The sequence below is a fragment of the Schistocerca nitens genome, chromosome 4 (assembly GCF_023898315.1).
Source record: "Schistocerca nitens isolate TAMUIC-IGC-003100 chromosome 4, iqSchNite1.1, whole genome shotgun sequence".
NCBI lineage: Eukaryota > Metazoa > Arthropoda > Insecta > Orthoptera > Acrididae > Schistocerca > Schistocerca nitens.
Genome location: NC_064617.1, coordinates 380,794,491 through 380,815,382, shown reverse-complemented (window position 1 = coordinate 380,815,382; position 20,892 = coordinate 380,794,491). Strand labels below are relative to the sequence as shown.

General features: G+C 40.7%; 1 protein-coding gene across 1 annotated transcript in view; it reads right to left on the bottom strand.

The window, feature by feature from the left end:
• Positions 1–20,892, bottom strand: part of LOC126251851 (ecto-NOX disulfide-thiol exchanger 2) — a 229,078-nt gene that overhangs the window by 139,166 nt on the left and 69,020 nt on the right. Inside the window, exon 6 of the mRNA XM_049952526.1 lies at positions 10,501–10,734. Within this exon, the coding sequence (XP_049808483.1) occupies positions 10,501–10,734 (234 nt within the window). The remainder of the gene's footprint in view (positions 1–10,500; positions 10,735–20,892) is intronic.

Genomic DNA, 20,892 nt, shown 5'->3' with positions numbered 1-20,892 from the left:
TTATCCTTTTGGAGAGCAAAAACTGCCTGTGTCAGAATCAAAAAACTATGAGCATGTGCAATTTAGCTCAGTTTGTTCATCCACAATGTCCAGATGGCAATATGTAGCAGCACTCAGGCTGGTGTCATGATTTTTAACTTTGGAAGGTATTAGATACCTTTCCCCATGATGTTTACAGAACAAAATATGAGCTTATGGAATACTTACCTAATTTTATGACAGGATTTAGGAGAACATCACTATTAATATGGAGATGAAGATATGAAAATAACTTTGGGCATGCTCCAAAGGAGTGTTGTAAGGCCAAAATTGATTGCAGTACAAAAAATGATCTGGTGGATAATTTTGGAAGCTCCTTGAGGCTCTTTATGGATAATAGTGTTGGGTATTATGAAACCACATGCTGTATAATTGTAGAAAAATCTAGGAACATGAATATACAATCAAGCTCTTCTCATACGGATTATGGTGGTAAAAAAGATCTCCATGTGCAGGTTAACACTAGAAAGTTTTCAAAATCTTCTCAACATCTTTGAAATATAATCCGTTAATTTACTGACAAATATTGCACTGAGCAGTGGGTTTCGCGTCCTGACATTACCGACATAATTATTTATTTTGCATAGAGTATGTATAGGGATTAGGTGAGTTATAACGACAATACATTTTCCACATTGAGACTGTAAATAAGTTTAGAAACAGATTTTGCTTCCTTTTTAAGTATTTTTGTAAGCATTCTTAAGTATAACCACATTTTGCATTTGATTACTGTTAGTTGTAAACGAATATAATTCCATGCAGTACGCACTTAACAACGATATCTTCGAAAAAAATAAATATTGTGAAACTTTAAATATCGTGAGTAAAAAAAAAAAAAAAAAATCAGTGATGGTAAACATCTTAACTTTGCGGTCGTCAGCAAATCTACTATTGTCACAAGCAGTAATGTTTTGCTCAGATTTAACACATTACTTCTTTCTAGTTAAACGTGGTAGAGTGATCAAGGAAAGGCAACGAAACTTATTTGTGCAGCCTAACGGAGAATATTTATTTGGTACTTAAATACAGTATGAATAAACTACACATTTTTTATAATTTTCAGTTTTGAGACAGTTCTGTCTTTGAACATTGTTCTGCAACTGTAATACAATTTGCATTTCACAAGATGATTCAAAATGAAAAGTCTGTGTTCTCCACATTCCTCATCGTCCAACCAGTGAAAGTTTTCAAGTTTTGATTTGATGTAATTAACAATCCTAAACTTTATATTTCTCTTATAAATAAACTGTAAAAAACAGGACTCATATGCCTGTAAAGACATTTCAATAATGTTGCTAAACTCAACAGTTGGAGCGCTGAGTCCCACTGAAGAATGACACAAATTCCCAGTTGCGTATTTTTTATGGAGAATAAATAATTCCCTCTTCTCTTGAAGCTCACTGCTACATGTAAGTGTCTCCTTACATCTGAAACAACCATACCTTTCGATGCATATGTGTGCTACGTAGCCAGCAAAATATGCTACTGAACACTGTTCAGAGGAAAGGTCTTGCTGTGAGGAAGACAAATACTCTTCGGCCTCGATGGTACTCCCTTCTTCATCCGTAGAGGAACCAGGGCTGTTCGGAATTCTGACGTTTCCAGAGCTCTCCAACAGCTGAGATTCATCACCTTCTTTGTGCAACACACAGTTGTTCAGTAACAGCATCTTGTCAGTGTCATTCTCACAATTTGAAGTGTCAGAAGGCTTCATTAGTGAGTTAATAGTGCTTGTTTGGAACAAGCACCTTAGTGTTCTAACTGTTGGATTACGGTTGTAGCCTCCTTTCTGACGGTACACAGAAAATAAATTCTCAAGAGCATCTTGATTCAATCTGCTGGTCAGTAAAAATTTAATGCCGACAGTTTGTTCCTCAAGAAAAAACTGAGCAATAGCATTCACAGTCTTGATTAAACCAGTAATGCATGGTGGTATCGTTATTTTACCTGTCTTTTTTTCAATTTTATTTATGGTACTTAAGACATCCTTTGCCTTCTGTAATGTTTCCATTACCACTGGGCATTGTTCTGATGATGCACACCTGTATGGATTAGAGGAAAATGCTGTCCTGCTGTTCAAAACGTCAAACAAATTGTTCATAAATTCTATAAAAGTAGCTGTGCTCTCTGCTGTATGACTCTGTAATTCTTTAAGTCGCTACACAAGTTCTGATAGCTGCAGCAACAGAGTGGCTGAGGACCTGGACTGCCATTTTTACATTCATTTTCTGGAATGAATCAGGTTGCAAATGACTGTCAGTGAGTTTTACCAACATTGTCCTTTTTTTGTTCTTCTTATCAATGTCATATGTTTTCCTGACATCTTCGAATGAAACAACAGCATTGTTGAAAATGAAGTCGCCACTAAGCAGATTGTTTCGTATGCTTTTGAATAAATGTGGGACATCATAAATATAAATCAATTCCTGTCCATTTACAATAAAATAATGGTTTTTCAGGCGTAACATGTAAATGCTTCACAACACTTCGATTACTAGCTCCCTGATCACAAACGTCTAATTTTGGCTCTAGGTTTGCATTTTGCAATAAAATAATTAGTTCCTGTAAGAGTCCCAATAAATCCACGTTTTACTCCTGAATTAGATAAAAAATATGAAACAGGCAATTTCCAGTTACTGTAGATGCCTCTAATCATAAAAACAAGTGCATAATTTGCAGGAAGTGGTTTCCTTCAAAAAATGGTTCAAATGGCTCTGAGCACTATGGGACTTAACATCTTAGGTCATCAGTCCCCTAGAACTTAGAACTACTTAAACCTAACTAACCTAAGGACAGTACACACATCCATGCCCGAGGCAGGATGCGAACCTGCGACAGTAGCAGTCCCGCGGTTCCGGACTGAAGCGCCTAGAACCGCACGACCACCGTGGCCGGCAGTGGTTTCCTTCCCCTATCACCCAAATCTTCTAGACCTTCTACTAAATTGAGATCTTTTGCATATCCCAGATGACGCATTATCGACATCTCATCAAAAGATACTACACATGCCTTTTCTAAATAAGTTTGTGCCTCAAATTTCTTGCTAAGTTGACTAAAAAGGTTTTTGTTAAACCCTGGTAGAAATTTTGTGACACAAATCCATCGTCTAATTGTGGACAGTCCAGGTAATACGATACTCAATTTTCGCAAAAATTTATATGCTGCAGGAGATTTGTAAAACAACATCAGAGAGAGATTTTTCTCGATAGAAGACCACGGACGTTTTTTGCTCTTGCACTGCATTGCAGCCAGTGCCCTGGAGTAATCAGATGGGAAGCAGAAACTGCTTAACACATGGGCAATATTATTTGAGCTCCTACAATGCAATAATCTATTCTTAACTTTTGACAAGTAGGATGTTTTATTTTTCAGTTATCTGTTCATATTATGTATTTTCTGTTTCAGTTTTTGCTTTCTAGGAGTATCCTCATCATCATGACGTAACATGCAGAGTTTTCTTTTAACTTGTCTCGCAGGAATTTCTATGATTTCTTTCAGCTCTGGAAATGGTTCACACTTTTGTGATGTTGCATTTGTTTCTACCAGAAGGTGACTAGCTGCACTGTATGTTCTCCTTGGACTGTTCACTTTCAGTTCAGGTGATGATAAACTATTCTTATCACTAGTTCCCTCACACACTGTCGAAGAACCAGTGTCAGATGTAAATTTTACAGGAACTGCTGTGTGTATAAGCCGTTGTTTCGTACTGTTCATGAATGACTTTTCATCAAAATGGACATCACACAGCAGTCTATTGTGCAGTTTTTCTGGGTCCATATCCATCAGTTTGACATTGCCCGTAACAATAACTATCTATCAGAAAAATACGATATATGTATATACCATTAACACATTTTGTAGCTCAGTCTACATTAGCATGATAGAAAGGAATCTTTCATTAAGAGAGATCTTTGTGTGCAACCTTTTTTGGACTTTAGATATTATGATTAATTCTGGGATTGTGGTCCTATGGCATTTTAAGCCTGGTCAACAATGAGCGAACTAAAACAGGAAAAACTGCATTCTCATATGTGTAGACGAATTTGAGCAAATGACATTCAGTTTTGTTTGGTTCGTAAACTTTACTCTGTGCCCACAGTGCCTCTGAAGTTCCTGCAAAAGTTAAGAAACACGTGATTTCTAATCTCTTCCACGTGACATTACTTCCTTCGTAATTAGAACAAACATTGCCTATAATGTTGTTTCCTCTTTAGTGCTTAGCTTTTCACAGCGAGAAACAATTAAGTAGCGAAAGCATAACATCAATGTTTGCAAGAGTTTGCGTTATGACATGCTGATTCTGTAGTGTTCAGTTCCATTCACCACTGTGAGACAATAACATTCAGTCTTTTTCGGTACGCATTCGGTAGTGTTCGTTAGTGTTCAGCTGGCTGTCGGTTTTTGAGCAAAGCATCAAAAGAAGTTTGCCTTGTCTCCCCTTTGGTGTTACCAGAACAGAGAGTACTCGTCTTCTTGCGAACTGCTTTATGTTGCTGCTAGTAAATTTCCTCGTCAGGTGTAACGAGGAGCCAGCGAAATGCGTCAACCGACATATGTGCAAAATTCTGGAATAAATCTAAAGAAAGCTGGAGCTGCAATTCAGTGTTAAGTGCACTGGCACTCTTTCCAAGCGTTTCACATCTACGTAACAAATTAAGCCACCAGCATATTTACTTTCCTACGCCACTTTGTTTGCTTTGTCGAAACCAGCGGGCAAAATAATCTTATCTCAATATCAAAGATTTACATCGTAGCTGTAACTAGATGTCTGCACAGAAAGGAAAAATGCCGCCGTCTGTATGTGCACAAGATCATTATCCACATCTGCCAAGTTGCTTATCCGCATTCTCAGATATTAACGTTTTGTAAAGCAGTTTAACCCACCACTGCTCTGAAAAGAGACTTGTGCCTGGCCTGAATTTTTGACTGCTGATGTCCGCACTTGGTTATGATGCGAATTAAGGCTTGACAGATTTCAGTGACAGTCATTTCAAATTTAAATTTTTACTTTGCATGTAACTTACCGTAAATAAAAATAAGAGTGGCACAAAACGATGAATTTTGGATTGTTGTTGAAAGGAGGCTGCAAACGCGGTAATATACAAGTGAAAGCGTGTTTTTCAAGCCTATTTTGGCGGTGTCAACTTTGAAGAGCCACAGACAGCAAACCATAGTTATGTTAAAAATTTCCTTTGTACAGTTTAAAGATAACTCGCAAATATTCGCAACAGACGTACGCTTTTATCTGCAACACAGTTATTACTGGGGATATCCGCACTCGCGTAGACCTGTTACTATAGGTAGTGTTGTTTTCGAGTGAAAGCTGTGTGAGGATTATTAGCGCACAGATAAAAAAAAAATTAAAATAGGCAGCGTCTATAGTTTGCATGCTATGCTCTTTCTCTTCTATTCTCCTCCCTTCATTCCAGTATAAACGCTTGTTCACACGTATAAACGAATGGCAGTGAACATTGGCGAATTATCTATGAATACTTATTTGCAGCTGTGTAAACGAGGTTTTACACTCGTTCACTTCGTTCACTCTAGTATATACCAGGATTTAGAGGGACCGATGACCTAGCAGTTAGATGACGGCTATTATTCATTTATTTCACTGTTGCTCTAGAGCCATTTTCAAGTACCAAGGGAAAGGTCTTGTAAGGTAACGCTTCTTAAATTGTTTACCAAATGTTACCACACTAAGCTTTGCATTTTGTTATCCGTATCTTATATTGGTTTCAGTTTTCGCATTGCACACAAAAATGCCTCTATAGGCAAAATTACGATAGTGAAGTGAATAAACAGTTTAAAAAAGTCCAAATCGCAGCAAAGATTTCATTTAAAAATTATATGATATGATTCTTGTACAGGAAGGGTTGCCACATTATTTCAGAATATAAGATCGACAAAATTTACTTAGGATCGAATGCTTAGAGCTCTTTATTAATTCTTACTCGTAACTAATTTATTGATTTACCTGAACTTAAAATCCACTCGTGTAACGTTTCTTTATCTTTGACGGGAAATCTGAACATTTTTAGTTAAGGGTTTGTTCGTCTACTCCTTCCACAGTTGATATACTCGCAGGCCCTCGGCATGACAACTCGATACCACCGGTATGTCAGAAACAGCTGTACTTCACAGACACCAAATAGTGGAAAGCTGCACACGTTCGGCCGATGTTGCCACATATTTCACAGAACGGAGTGCCATCTAGTGGTTGATTCCATAAGTAAGGGTGTGACGCTGTTGCCGCCTGGTGGTCGTTCCCTGACAAAGGTTGCCTGCTAGATCAAGCGATTGAGCAATCTGTTTCTTACTTGATCTCGGCTGTTCAATTACATGATTGTCAATCAATCGCTGAAAATTGCTTTAGAAATAAACTATTCAGGAGTATGCTCTATAGGGACTTAAGAACAACCACATTGGAAAATTCTAAGGAAATTTGATTGTAAGAATATTAAATTGAGATGGAAGGAGCATGTGGCAAAGAAAATGCTGGAAAATATAACAAAGAAGTTGTTTGCTTAAGTAATAGGGATACGAAAAGACCCAATACAACAACCTACTAGATGATGAGTGGAAAACCCTAGAAAACATAAGGGAGCAACTTGGAAGCACACTGCTGAAGACCGTAATCGATGGAAAAGTTAAGAAGAAAGCCTTTATCCATCAGTGGATATCAAACAGCTGGTGGTGACCAAAGGTGTCATAGGGGTGGGGGAGGGGGTGTAGGTGGGAGTGGGGTGGGGGTGTTGGAGGGTGGAAGGGAGAGGAGGGGAGAGGATGGGAGAGGGGTAGAGGGGGGAGGAGGAGGAGGAGGAGGAGGAGGAGGAGGTGTATGACTATTTTTTTAGTATTTTGGAAGATGACAAGCGACTTGTAAGTAGCCATAAAGAAGTTCCAGTTCTGACCCCGTTAAATACCTGTATAATACCAACTTTTAAGTTATTATTAATTTTAAAGGAAAACTGCTGACAACACAATATTTTTCCTTTCCCTGAGAGCTGGGAGGGGGGGGGGGGGGGGGCAGTATCCCACTTGCCCTCAGACAGACACACCCAGGGTGGTGGTGGAGATGGTGTATGTTTTCACAAAATGTTAAGTTTGCAGATTTATAGCATGACATGACATGACAATGTGTTTGCTGAATGAATCTATAACAGTGCACATACTTTTCCCAGTGAATTATGCTGACAAAAATTCACAGTCAAATTATTAATGTTTTCGAGTACCGCAATTTCAAATACTGAAAGTGACATACTATTTATTTAGTTATCAAGACACTTCAAAATGGTGATGACAGTTTCAAACTACAGCACACTGAATATTACTTTCTTAAAAAAGTACGCAACTTCCAATAGTTGAAGGGTTTTAACATGTCGACATCCATGATGAACAAAATAATGTCACTACTGAAGCTCACAGTTTGGGTTGGTGGCTCACTGAGTACTATCGAATTGTAAATTTGATAATTTAGGAGCAGTTCCCAGTTTGTCCCCTGCTTTCTCTCCGGTACTTGCATGAACATTTATCTCCAGCAATGTTCTGTGTATGTGAAAAATGGCAACTTGCATAACTATTTGGATTTTATATTAAACCACAGGTTATCCCAAAATTGGGTACATGGTCTGGTTTACAGGTCGTAAAAGAATGAACATACCATCTTCAACAGCAGAATTCCCAATAAAGTACTGTTCACTTCAGACCTACCTCTCGACTGATAAGTTGATTGAAACTGACAAATAATATTACTCAAAACATCTGTATAAAAACTTCGAAAAAGCTGTTACATTGGAAGAAAGATGGTCAGGCATTTTTTAACAGATAGAACACTTCCCCAAGCATCAATTGTTTTGCTCTACACTACGGTTTCCACCAGTCAAACAGTTTTGTCTATCACTTATAGACCACCACAACAACAGGTGAGACATCAACAGACATCTACAGTTGACAATGGAAACCTTCAAATACAACAGAGGGAAAGACATAACAAGTGTAAAATTTGTGAAGTTATCATTCCACAAATATTAAATGCAGGATGTCACTAGAATACAAACTGGCAGTGATGTTTTCCAGTTTTTACTTTATTTACTTTGACTCCGAACAGTATATCCACTACAGGTGTATTAACATAAAAAAACGTTACTATATTTATGAAGTGGGGCATTAGTGGCAGGTAAACACAAATGATTCACTAGGATATAGGCCATGCTTCAACACTATCATCAGTAAAGTACAGGGCAAGGCAGTCAAATGGGAAGATTAAAAAAATGTTGCACTAACTGGAGATTTAAACAAATCTGAATTGTCTTTGACTTTAATCTAGTGTACAAGTAGAAATGAATAGTTTACTTTGAAAGTTATTATTTTTTGGATATGATATCACACACATGGCCTCCTTTGTTTTGTACACACCATCAGATTTCGAGGATGAATCGACCCACAAAGTTGCATAGACCTCCAACAGAATGTCGTTTAATTTTCAGCACATTAATTCCTATAAATCGTCTCCATTTCTTGGATGGTTTTCCTGGAAAACTTTGGACTTGAGGTAATCCCAAATAGAATAGTATGGGCCCAATAAATATGAACAGGGAGTCCATAAAATTTTGTCATTTCTGCTAATGAGACAACCAGGAAATGTGAGTCCAAGCAAATCCATGGACACTGCAGCAATATGGCCTGTTGCACCATCATGCTTGAAGAGCATTTCTTCATCTGGGTCTTAGGCATAAAGTCCAGACAGAGAAAATGTTATGAACACGACAACATACCATTTAGAATTTACTATCACCATGCCACCATGTTTATCTATACAAAAGTAAGGTTTAAATATAATAGAGGGAAACATTCCACGCAGGAAAAATATATCTAAAAACAAAGATGATGTGACTTACCATACGAAAGCGCTGGCAGGTCGATAGACACACAAACACAATCAAACACACAAGGTTTGATTATCATGCGAGAGGAAATTGCACACCAAACTGTTACCTTTTCTGAAAGGAGGGGGACTTTATGGAGATGATTTTGGTTTTCATGAGATTAGTATCTGAAGTTCTGCTTGTTGACAAAACCACTAACATGAAAGTAGGCTTCATCACTCATCCATAAGATGTGAACATTTGCTGTATTTTCTCTGATAATGTTTAACATTGCATGGAAAAAACAAATGAGGTTATTGCAATCTTGAGGTTGGAGGTTTTGTACGTATGATACTGCAAATAATTCCTTAAAATCCTTCTCACCAATCAATTGCAGAGATAAAGTTCTGTGCTGGGGCATCTAGATAATTTTCACAGACTTCTTTGTAAAGCTACATGCAAACAATCAATATTCTCACAGGTCAGACTTGTTTTTACATTATCACCTATTTTCTTTGTACAAGTGGCTTCAATATTTCTCACCCAAAAGTCAGCAACTTCTGTTAATCAATAGAACAAAAAACCAGTCCAAGTTGCAAATATTTTATTATTCATTCAATGATTAGTTTTGGGTCAAGACCCATTTTCAAATCAACATAGCAAAAGTCGGAAATGGCATTTCCGAAGATGTCAAAAAAATGGGTAGAGCACATTTTACACTGCATTTATGCATTTACAGTGCATATAGATAACTGTTAACTGTATGCATTGTAAACATACATTACACATTTTTTGACATCTTTGGAAATGCGATTTTTGACTTTGTTATGTTGATTTAAAAATGGGTCTCAGCCCGAAACTAGTCATTGAATGTAAAATAAAATATTTGCAACTTGGACTGGTTTTTCATTTTATTGAAAACAATCCAAGTTCTTGTACAATGCCTTTACAGAACCTGCATCTTGCACACTTGAGCAAAGGTCCATGGCCATTAACACTTCCATCTATCTACATGCCCCATATCAAGTCCCGCACTCTCGAAGTGCCTCACAGCCACACAGTGTTTAAATCTTTCCATTTGATTGCCTCACACTGTACATAAGATATACATAACACATTCCTAGACAAAGATACCAAAGTGGTTAAAGGCAACCGTAGTCTTCATTATCAATATAGTTCTGAATCACATATTCATAATTTGTAAGTCACATACCTCTAGCTAATGTTCTACAGAAAAAGGAACTTACTGTTATCAACAAATCTACATAAACAATAAGCACATTATATGTGGTAGTGCAGACTGACAGCAACGTAGAGAATCAATGTAAATGGCTATTAGCAGAATGAGCTGAATAAGTATGACACTAGTGTAAAATTGATGAGAGATGAAAAAGAGCAAAATAAGACAGTAAACACAGCTGTTTTACACTGGTTACACTGTCTATGCTGCTAGCTCCCCACCTCACTAGTCACAATTCTTATGTAATTTGGGCTGCCATTTGATTTTGTCATGCTACATTAGAGACTGTAAACTGAAGTATAAATGAATATTTTGCACTTGGAAAAATGTATGGAATACAAATAGTATTTTCACCTTTTATCTTTTCTGAAACTGCTACAGCTTCATGGTCAGTATAATGCACAACAGGTGGTGGTGATGGTGGCCGCATACGTTCCTGCTCCATTCTTTCACGATGCCTCTGTTCTCTTTGTAGTGCTCTCTGGCGACATTCCCACTCATACAAATCGTCTCGTGCTTGGGCGTAGTCCACATGTAAACGTCCAGTATTTGGTGCATCAGTGTTAGAACCTATCCGAATACGGTAACCTGGACAGCAAAACAAACAACCTGACAGAATAGTGAGGATTTCAGATGTATATTTTAATTTTAATTACAAAACCCAACCACTCTAGTACCACATCTCTCTCTTAATGAACATAAAAAAATAGGGAAGTGACAAATCAGCATTGTGTATTGCATGGTTTTGTAACTTTTGAGGAATTTAAACTGAAAAATTGATAAATTTTACTCACACTGGTTTCAATCAAAACTCCTTAAAGTAATACTGAACACATTGCTTCATACAGTAACTATAATGGTTGGAAGACATACAATATATTTATGCACATTACACGAGATAATAGGAAACTGATTCATTAAAGTCTGCTTATAAAAACAATCAAATTTATGATTTAGCTCTGGGCCAACAAATGCAGAAAGATGAAGTGAAATATGGCATAAGTGACAGTAATTTCTATACCATAAGTTTTCTTGACAAGTATCTGAAATTTCACATGACACACACAAAATTTTCAGAAAAACTGATAAAGTCAGAATAACATCAAATAAAATATTATTTGAAATAATGTAGAACTCTGCCTGCATATGACCAAGTCCCTGGATAAAGCAGAAATTGTTGCATAACTGCAAAAATATTCTACCAACTCTCTAACCTTTACATCACTTATGTATTATTGGTTGAGTTCTTAACCACAATAAAAAGCTTTACCAGTTCGTGTGTCTGACACACAATACTTTCAGTGTCACCAAATCTAAGACATGCACTACATGATCAAAAGTATCCGGACACCCCCAAAAACATATGTTTTTCATATTAGGTGCATTGTGCTGCCACCTACTGCCAGGTACTCCACATCATTTGTTGTTCTTATTATATATTAATGACTTGCCATTCTATATTCATGAAGAGGCAAAGTTAGTTCTCTTTGCTGATGATACAAGTATAGTAATCACACCTGACAAACAAGAATTAACTGATGAAATTGTCAATACTGTCTTTCAGAAAATTACTAAGTGGTTCCTTGTAAACGGACTCTCACTGAATTTTGATAAGACACAGTACATACAGTTCCGTACAGTGAATGGTATGACACCATTAATAAATATAGACCTTAATCAGAAGCATATAGCTAAGGTAGAATATTCCAAATTTTTAGGTGTGTCCATTGATGAGAGATTAAATTGGAAGAAACACATTGATGATCTGCTGAAACGTTTGAGTTCAGCTACTTATGCAATAAGGGTCATTGCAAATTTTGGTGATAAACATCTTAGTAAATTAGCTTACTACGCCTATTTTCACTCATTGCTTTCATATGGCATCATATTTTGGGGTAATTCATCACTGAGGAATAAAGTATTTATTGCACAAAAGCGTGTAATCAGAATAATAGCTGGAGTCCACCCAAGATCATCCTGCAGACATTTATTTAAGGATCTAGGGATATTCACAGTAGCTTCTCAGTATATATACTCTCTTATGAAATTTGTTATTAACAACCAAACCCAATTCAAAAGTAATAGCAGTGTGCATAACTACAATACTAGGAGAAAGGATGATCTTCACTATTCAAGATTAAATCTAACTTTGGCACAGAAAGGGGTGAATTATACTGGCACTAAAGTCTTTGGTCACTTACCAAATAGTATCAAAAGTCTGACAGATAACCAACAAGTATTTAAGAAGAAATTAAAAGAATTTCTGAATGACAACTCCTTCTACTCCATAGAGGAATTTTTAGATATAAATTAAGAAAAAAAAGAAAAAAATATTAAAAAAATAAAAATAAAAAATAAAGAAAAACAAAAAACACAAAAAAATAAAGTTGTTATATTAACTTAAGTATGTTGTTAAATTAACCTAATTATGTCATGTATTGGAAAATTCGACTCGTTCCACATCATTACGAAATATCGTATTCATGATCCATGGAACTAGTATTAATCTAATCTAATCTAATCTAATCTAATCTAATCAGCGACCTCTGTAGTCATTAAGACATCATGAGACAGCAGAATGGGGCATTCAGCAGAACTCACTGACTTCAGACGTGGTCAGGTGACTGGGTGTCACTTGTGTCATACGTCTGAATGCGAGATTTCCACACTCCTGAACATCTCTATGTCCACTGTTTCCAATGTGATAGAGAAATGAAGGGACACGTACAGCAAAAAAGCGTAGAGGACAACCTCGTCTGTTGACTGACAGAGACCGCTGACAGTTGAAGAGGGTCATAATGTGTAACAGGCAGACATCTATCCAGACCTTCACACAGGAATTCCAAACTACATCATCAGGATCCACAGCAAGTACTATTACAGTTAGGCGGGAGGTGAGAAAACTTGGATGCAGCTCATACGCCATGCATCATGCCGGTAAATGCCAAATGACACCTCGCTTGGAGTAAGGCGTGTAAACATTGGACAATTGAACAGTGGAAAAACATTGTGTGGAGAGATGAATCATGGTACACAATGTGACCATCTGATGGTAGGTTGTGGGTATGGCAAATGCCCAGTGAATGTCATCTGCCAGCAGGTGTAGCACCATAAGTAAAATTCGGAGGCGGTGGTGTTACAGTGTGGTCGTGTTTATCATGAAGGGGGCTTGCACCACTTGTTTTGTGTGGCACTATCACAGCACATGCCTCCATTGATGTTTTAAGCACCTTCTTGTTTCCCACTGTTCACTGTTGAAGAGCAATTCGGGGATGGTGTCTGCATCTTTCAACAGGATGAACACCTGTTCATAATGCATGGCCTGTGGCAGAGTGGTTACATGACAATAACATCCATGTAATGGACTGGCCTGCACAGAGTCCTGACCTGAAACCTACAGAACACGTTTCAGATGTTTTGGCACGCCAACTTCGTGCCAGGCCTCACCGACCAACATCGATACCTCTCCTCAGTGGAGCACTCCATGAAGAATGGGCTGCCATTCCCCATGAAACCTGTCAGCACCTGACTGAACATATGCCTGTGAGAGTGGAAGCTGTCATCAAGGCTAAGGGTGGGCCAACACCATACAGAATTCCAGCATTACCAATGGAGGGCACTATGAATTTGTAAGTAATTTTCAGCCAGGTGTCTGGATACTTTTGATCACACAGTGTATCACTTAGTATACAAACTAGCAACCACACTCATCGATGCATAGAAGATCAAGAATTCAAGTACCAAATAGTAGTGGAGTGTTAATTGAAGAATTTGCAAACACAAACATAAGAGAATTAATTAAATAAGAATGAAAAAGATGAGACCAATGCAATACTTGTGTTTCTTTTGTTTTGTAAGCGACGAAAGTCATTTAAATCCTCCAATTTCACACATGAGTGGTTGTTATATATAACACTGAATTACTCCCACTGAACTTCTTGACACTAAACGCCTATCAGGCTTCACTGTGTCACTGATATTTGACACCTGTTCATAATGTTGGGCAGAAATTCAGTTTCATCTGGCAAATTTAATTTGAATAAAACCACAAACAGCTCTTAACTGATGATTTATTTACATGATCAGTTTCACTGCGTTAAAGCAGCATCTTCAGATTATAAGTAGTGTCACATAGATTAGTGCACGGAGACACTGACCAACTCCAGTGCTGTACCCTCCTAACAATCAACTGCAGGTTTTGCCATTATAAACAGGGCCCCCTGCAACCTGATATAATATTCTCAGTTCGTTAGTGTGCCTCATCCCCTGCACTATTCACCCCATTCCTCTGCCTGCTGTTATTTATTGACTATTTCCCCCTTTTCATGGGGTTTGATTCTGTGATTACAAACATAGGGGGCATCTTCATGTTTTAATCTATTTAATACTACTTATCACCTAAAGATGCTGGTTTAATGCAGTGAAACTGGTCATGCAGATAAAATTGACAGTTTTTCAGTTTTATTCGAGTTAAATTTATGATGACTTTCAATGTCACTGGCTGCCCATGTTATAAAGTTGTGTGTCAGTTTAGTCTGTATTACAACTTTACTGACAAGGAAGGCCACAACATTCTAGTCACAAATTTTCTTCAAACTTGTACACTATTAGTAGTCTATTAGGACAACATAATATCCAAGTAGTTTAAGGTGTACTACTTTGTCAATTTCGAGAAAATCATAGGAGAAGTTTTATGCACTGATGAGTACCTGTGTGGTGTGCAGAAATCATAAGCTTGTGTCAATCAAGTGGTCAGTATTCCAGCTCCGTAAGCGGTGGGTTCCTGGATCGTGTTCCACTACTTTATTTTTTTCATATGTGTTTTTTCAACATTGGTCATATTACTTAGCTTATGTGACACTCGAAAATTAATATAATGCAAAAACAAGAGTATTAGAATGAACTTTCATTGAATTTGCCTTACAACTTGCACATTATGTTGTCCAACTGGACTACCAAAAGTGTCTCATCCCTCATAAGAATATCTATATCCAGACAAGGGTTTTCTACTCTACTCTACTCTTCTTCTTCTTCTTCTTCTTCTTAAAAAAAAAAAAAAAGACAGAAATAAGGCGGGAGGAACAGGAGGAGGTGAAGAAAAGGAAGACTCTTCTGTCACTAATCATATTATTGCAGAACTTCACCATGCACACTTATTGTAAATAAAGTATTGCACTTATATTTTAACACTTCAAAGGTAGTTTCCCACATCTACAATATTACTTCAGCTAAGTGCATGAGTTTTGACCCATCACATAAGCACATGTGCAAACACACTTTGCATAACATGTTTCACAAATTTAAGTTAACACTTGCTTGCAGTGATGCATAAACTGCATTTCATGAGTTCTTGTATATTGTAGGGGAGAATAATTGTAAAACATAATACTGAAAGGATACAATAAAACAGATGTCAAAGGGAGATGGAAAGGCACAAAACCAATACTCACCACAATGTCACAAGTTTATACACCAACTAGCTCTGCAGATGACTGAAAGAATGTACAAGGGCTTTCTGAAAAGTAAAGCCTTCGAATGCCCATGGCCATACCACAAATGAACACTACCTTTGCCAATGCCCGACGGACTCCTAACCAACAACCTCCTTCCTAGTTGCCATGACCAACTATATCCTCACCCACATTTACTTCTCCTTTGAAGGCATTACCTACAAACAAATCCGGAGTATGGCTATGGGCATCTGCATGACACCAACCTATGCCATCCTACTCATGGGCCATCTAGAGGTTGGTTGGTTGGTTGGTTGGGTGGAGAAGGGACCAAACAACATGGTCATCAGTCCCTCCGACCTTAGATTAACTAAAACCGATAAAATCCTACTTTAGAAGAGGGAACTACAATGTCCATAATATGATCAACTATTGACAGGGAAGGAAGGAAAAGGGTGGAAGAAGAGGTGAGGGAAAGAAAGTGACTAATGACAGGGGTGTGAAGGAAGAAGCATAGGAGACAAGAGAGATGCTCAAGACATAACAGACCAAATAAGGAAAGGAGTGGGAAGGCAGAGGGCCGAGGTAAACCACCAAGCACAGTTGAAGCCAATCCAGTCGGGGCGAAGGGGGGAGCAAGAGGGCATGCCATCCCCTCCACTCACCGATAAGGTGGAAGGTCCCTCCCTTAAATAAAGCCATAAAAACCCCTATCATGAATAAAACGTAAAACGAGATCCGCCTTTGAGGCATTGTCAGCCAACACCAGGGATAGCGAGTCTGCAAAGCTAAAAGTCCATCGCAGTGTGGCTAAGTTGGGGCAGTCCAATAAGATGTAAGCCACAGTCAACATCAATCCACAACGACAGAGAGAGGGGTCCTCATGACGAAGGAGATAACCATGAGTCAACCAAGTATGGCCGATGTGGATCCGGCATAGGATGACAGAATAATTACAAGAGGCCCGTAAGGAGGACCATCACGGAGTTGTGGAATCCTTAATCGCTCTGAGCGACGATGAAAGAGTGTGCCATTCTGCATCCCCAAGGCCCAAAACCTGACGACGTAATGCCAAGCGAAGGTCTATTTCTGGAATGCCAATAGCATGAGATGGTCTAGTAGTAGCTAATTTAGCCAGTCGATTGGCAAGTTCATTGCCCGGAATCCCAACATGGCCTGGGGTCCAAATGAAAACCACCGAGCATCCACATTGAGCAAGGAGAGAAAGGGAGTCCTGGATAGTGATGACCAATGGGTGGCGAGGGAAGCACTGGCCGACAGCATGCAAACCGCTCAATGAGTCACTACAGATAGTGAAGGATAGTCCTGAGCAGGAGCGGATAAGGTCCAGTGCGTGCAGGATGGCTACCAATTCTGCAGTAAAAACACTACAGCCATCTGGCAAGTTCCACATGTCGCGCATAGGTATAAGCAAAACCAGTGCGGCCAGCAACCATGGAGCCATCAATATAAATCACTTCTGAACTCTGGAATGAACTGAGGAGACTAGAATTGGTAGCAAAGAGCCATCGGAGGGACAGAATCCTTTGAATCGATTGAGAGATCAAGACAGAGCAGTGGCCGAGAGATGCACCAAGGAGGGGTACGTGCATGAGCGGAGAAGAGAGGCGGCAAAGTGAATTGCTGGACCTCAGAAAAGAGTCACTGAATGCGGACAGCATTTGTAAGCCCACATTGTGGCTGTTGTTGTGGCAGGGTGATCCTCGTGTCTTGAAAAGGAGACCATAATTAGGGTGCTTTGGGGTGCAGTGAATGCAAAGCGCATAAGATATCAGCTGTTGTTGGCACATAACTTGCAGTGGTGGAATCCCCGCCTCTGCGAGAAGGCTAAGTACAGGGCTAGTCCGGAAGGCACCAGTCGCAAGTCGGACCCCACAGTGGTGGATGGGGTCTAGTACCTGCAGTGTCGAAGGCGACGCAGAACCATAGACAGGACTTCATAGTCTAAACGAGACTGGACCAACACTTGATACAATCACATGAGAACAGAGTGGTCTGCACCCCACGTGGTACTGCACAGACACCTAAGAACATTGAGATGGGACCAGCACATCCTCCTCAGCTGGCGAAGATGACGGAACCATATCAACCGGGCATTGAAGACACCCATGGGTGTCCACTACCTCGAGGGGCTGGCCATCGAGGAACAGTTCCAGATGGGGATGGACTGTACGGTGATGGCAGAAATACATGACACATGTCTTGGCCGTCAAAAACTGAAAGCCATGGGAGAGCGCCCATGATTGCGCCCGGCAGATTGCCCCCTGTAGACGGTGTCCTGCAGCGCCCATTACAGAGGAAGCAGGGTAGATACAAAAATCGTCAGCATACAAAGAAGGGGACACTGTCGGTCCAACAGCTGTCACCAGACCATTAATGGCTATGGGAAAGAGAGGGACGCTCAGCACAGAACCCTGTGTAACCCCATTTTCTTGCCGATGGGGAGTGCTGTAGGAAGAGTCAACTTGGACCCGAAAAGAGCGACAAGAAAGGAAGTTACAAATAAAAACGGGCAGAGCGCCACGAAGGCCCCATGCGTGAAGGGTGGTGAGGATGTGGTGGCGCCAGGTGGTGTCATAGGCTTTATGCAGATCAAAGAAGACTTTAAGGAGGTGTTGCTGATGGGCAAAAGCCGACTGGATAGTGGACTCCAGGTGGACAAAGTTATCCACTGTAGAGCAGCCACAGCGAAAGCCACTTTGAGTCGATGACAAAAGGTCGCGGGATTCAAGGATCCAAAGCAGCCGCTGACTCACCATGCATTCAAGGAGCTTGCAGAGGGTGTTAGTACGGCTAATTGGACGGTAGCTATCCAACTGAAGAGCGGCTTCCCTGGCTTCAACACCAGAACAACAATGCTTTCCTGCCACTGGGTAGGAAAGACTCCCTCACTCCACAGATGGTTGAAGAGGGTCAGTATACGATGGGGGCCAGCCACCGTTATGTGTTGGAGCATTTGGTTATGCACCCAATCCAGTCCAGTAGCCGTGTCAGGACAAAGGGCGAGGGCACTGGCAAATTCCCATTCGCTGAATGGAGCAGCGAGAAACAAAAGACAAAGGCAGTCATTCTGAGCTCTCTTTCAGGAGAAGGAACATGGGCGCATGCTGAGCTGATGCCGAAGCTTGAGCAAAGTGATGAGCAAAGTTTTCTGCTACAAAGTCCGGATTGGTAAGGACAACACCATGCACAGAAATTCCTGCAACCCTGGTGGGAGTACGGTGGCAAAAATTCGCCTCAGTTTCGCTTACACTTGAGAAGAGGGGGTGTGTGGTCCTATGGCAGCTATATATCGTTTCCAGAAAATCCGTTTCTGAAATCTGATTAGGTAGCAGGCCCGGGTGCGGAGTCCTTTAAAGACCAGAAGAAGAGCAGTAGAAGGGTGCTGCTTGAAGAGTTGAAGAGCATGGCGGCGGTCTTTTATGGCTGCAGCAATTTCCGGAGTCCACCAGGGGACCATCTTCCGGCAGGGGGAACCTGAGGAACAAGGGATTGCTGAAACAGCTGCTGAAAGGATGGCGGCAGTCAAAATCTGAATAGATTCATCAACACTGTCAAGTGGCAATACAGAGGAGATGGGAGCCGAGGAGAAAGCACCCCAATCAGCCTTATATATGACCCACCTGGAAAGGTGATGGAGCGAGAGACACTGAAGGAAGGTCAAAACAATCGGGTAATGGTTGCTGTCACATAAATCACCGTGGACTTCCCACTGAATGGAGGGAAGAATGCTGGGACTGCAGATGGAGAGGTCAATGGTAGAGAAAGTGCTGTGCGCCACACTGAAGTGTGTGGGAGCGCCTGTGTTTAGTAAACAGAGGTCAAGCCCTGCCAGAACAGTTTCAACTATCCTGCCCAGGGCAGTAGTCATATGACTAAACCATAATGGCAGGAAGGCAGAAGGGAGTTGTTGAAGAAGGGTGGTGGCATGGAATGTGGGCAGCCTGTCAGGTGGGAAGTAGAGATTACAGATTGTGATTGGAGTGGCCAGATGGACCCTGACAGCAATGGCTTCCAGAGTGGTACGGAGGGGAACCCATTTACTAACAACGTCCTTGCGGACGAAGGTGCAAACACCACCAGAAGCCCGAAAGGGCCCAATTCAGTTCCACCGGAGTCCAAAGGGGAAGCGAATGGACGGGAGTCGGTCACGTCGCTGAGTTGCCATCCGTCACCAATAAGGATGGGGTAATATCCATATAGGTGGGGGTCAGACTCTGTTGGTTCATTGACTTGAGGAGGGGAAGGCTGCACCTCAGCGGGTACTGGAGGGGCCTTGCCCTTGTTCTTGCGTTTCTGCTTCTTCTCTTCGAAAAGAAGAGAAGGGCAGACTGCAGCGAGGGCGGGCACGGAATTACACCGGGCAATCTTGGCACCCACCAGCCGCGAATCATGCCGCCGATATAGAGCAATAGACCGGCTTTCAGGGGGGTGCCGGGAAGAGGAGTCCCGGGAGGGAGCTCCAGTACAAGCAGTGACCGAAGGAGTGGAGCACTTCTCCAGCGGGGGAGGGGGAGGGGGAGCAGCACCCGAAGGGGTGGGTATGGGTACTGACAGGGAGGGGGAGGGATGAGTGGTAAGGGATGAGGAGGCTGAAGGCATGGGGCGAATGGGGTGGGTCTGGGAAGAGGAGGAGGTAGGAGGGCGAATGGATGTACCTGAAGCAAAAGTAAGAAGTCATAGACACGGGATGGAGCTGGTCATACTTTTGATGAGCCTCAGTGTTGGTGAGCCGATCTAAGGTTTTGTACTCTTGAATCCTTCTTTCTTTCACAAACACCAGGCATGCAGGCGAGTGCAGAGAATGCTCTCCATGACGATTTACACACACTGGCATAGGAGCACAGACACTCCCCTTATGGTTGGTTGGTTTGTGGGATTAAAGGGACCAGACTGCAATGGTCATCGGTCCCTTTTTCCAAAAAAATTAAAACCGCCCAAAGAGAATAAAAAACAAACAGCAGGAAAGACGTCAGACGACACAGGACGAGAAAGACTCCGACAGAGAGCAGACAAAACAAAGTAAAACACACAAAGCGTGACGGTGGTTGGCCGACCATAGAGAAAAAAAGAGGAAAAGCCAACCACCAAGAACACATTAAAAACTCAGTTTGAAATCAGAGGCTAAAAACCAGAATCAACACTAAAAAAAACCACTCAGATTAAACTGTAAAAACCCCCTGCCCGAATAAAACGCAAAACTAAGTCCACCATGGCGGAGTCATCTAGTAAAAGGGCAGGGAGCGTATCAGGCAGCGCAAATGTCTGCCTGAGC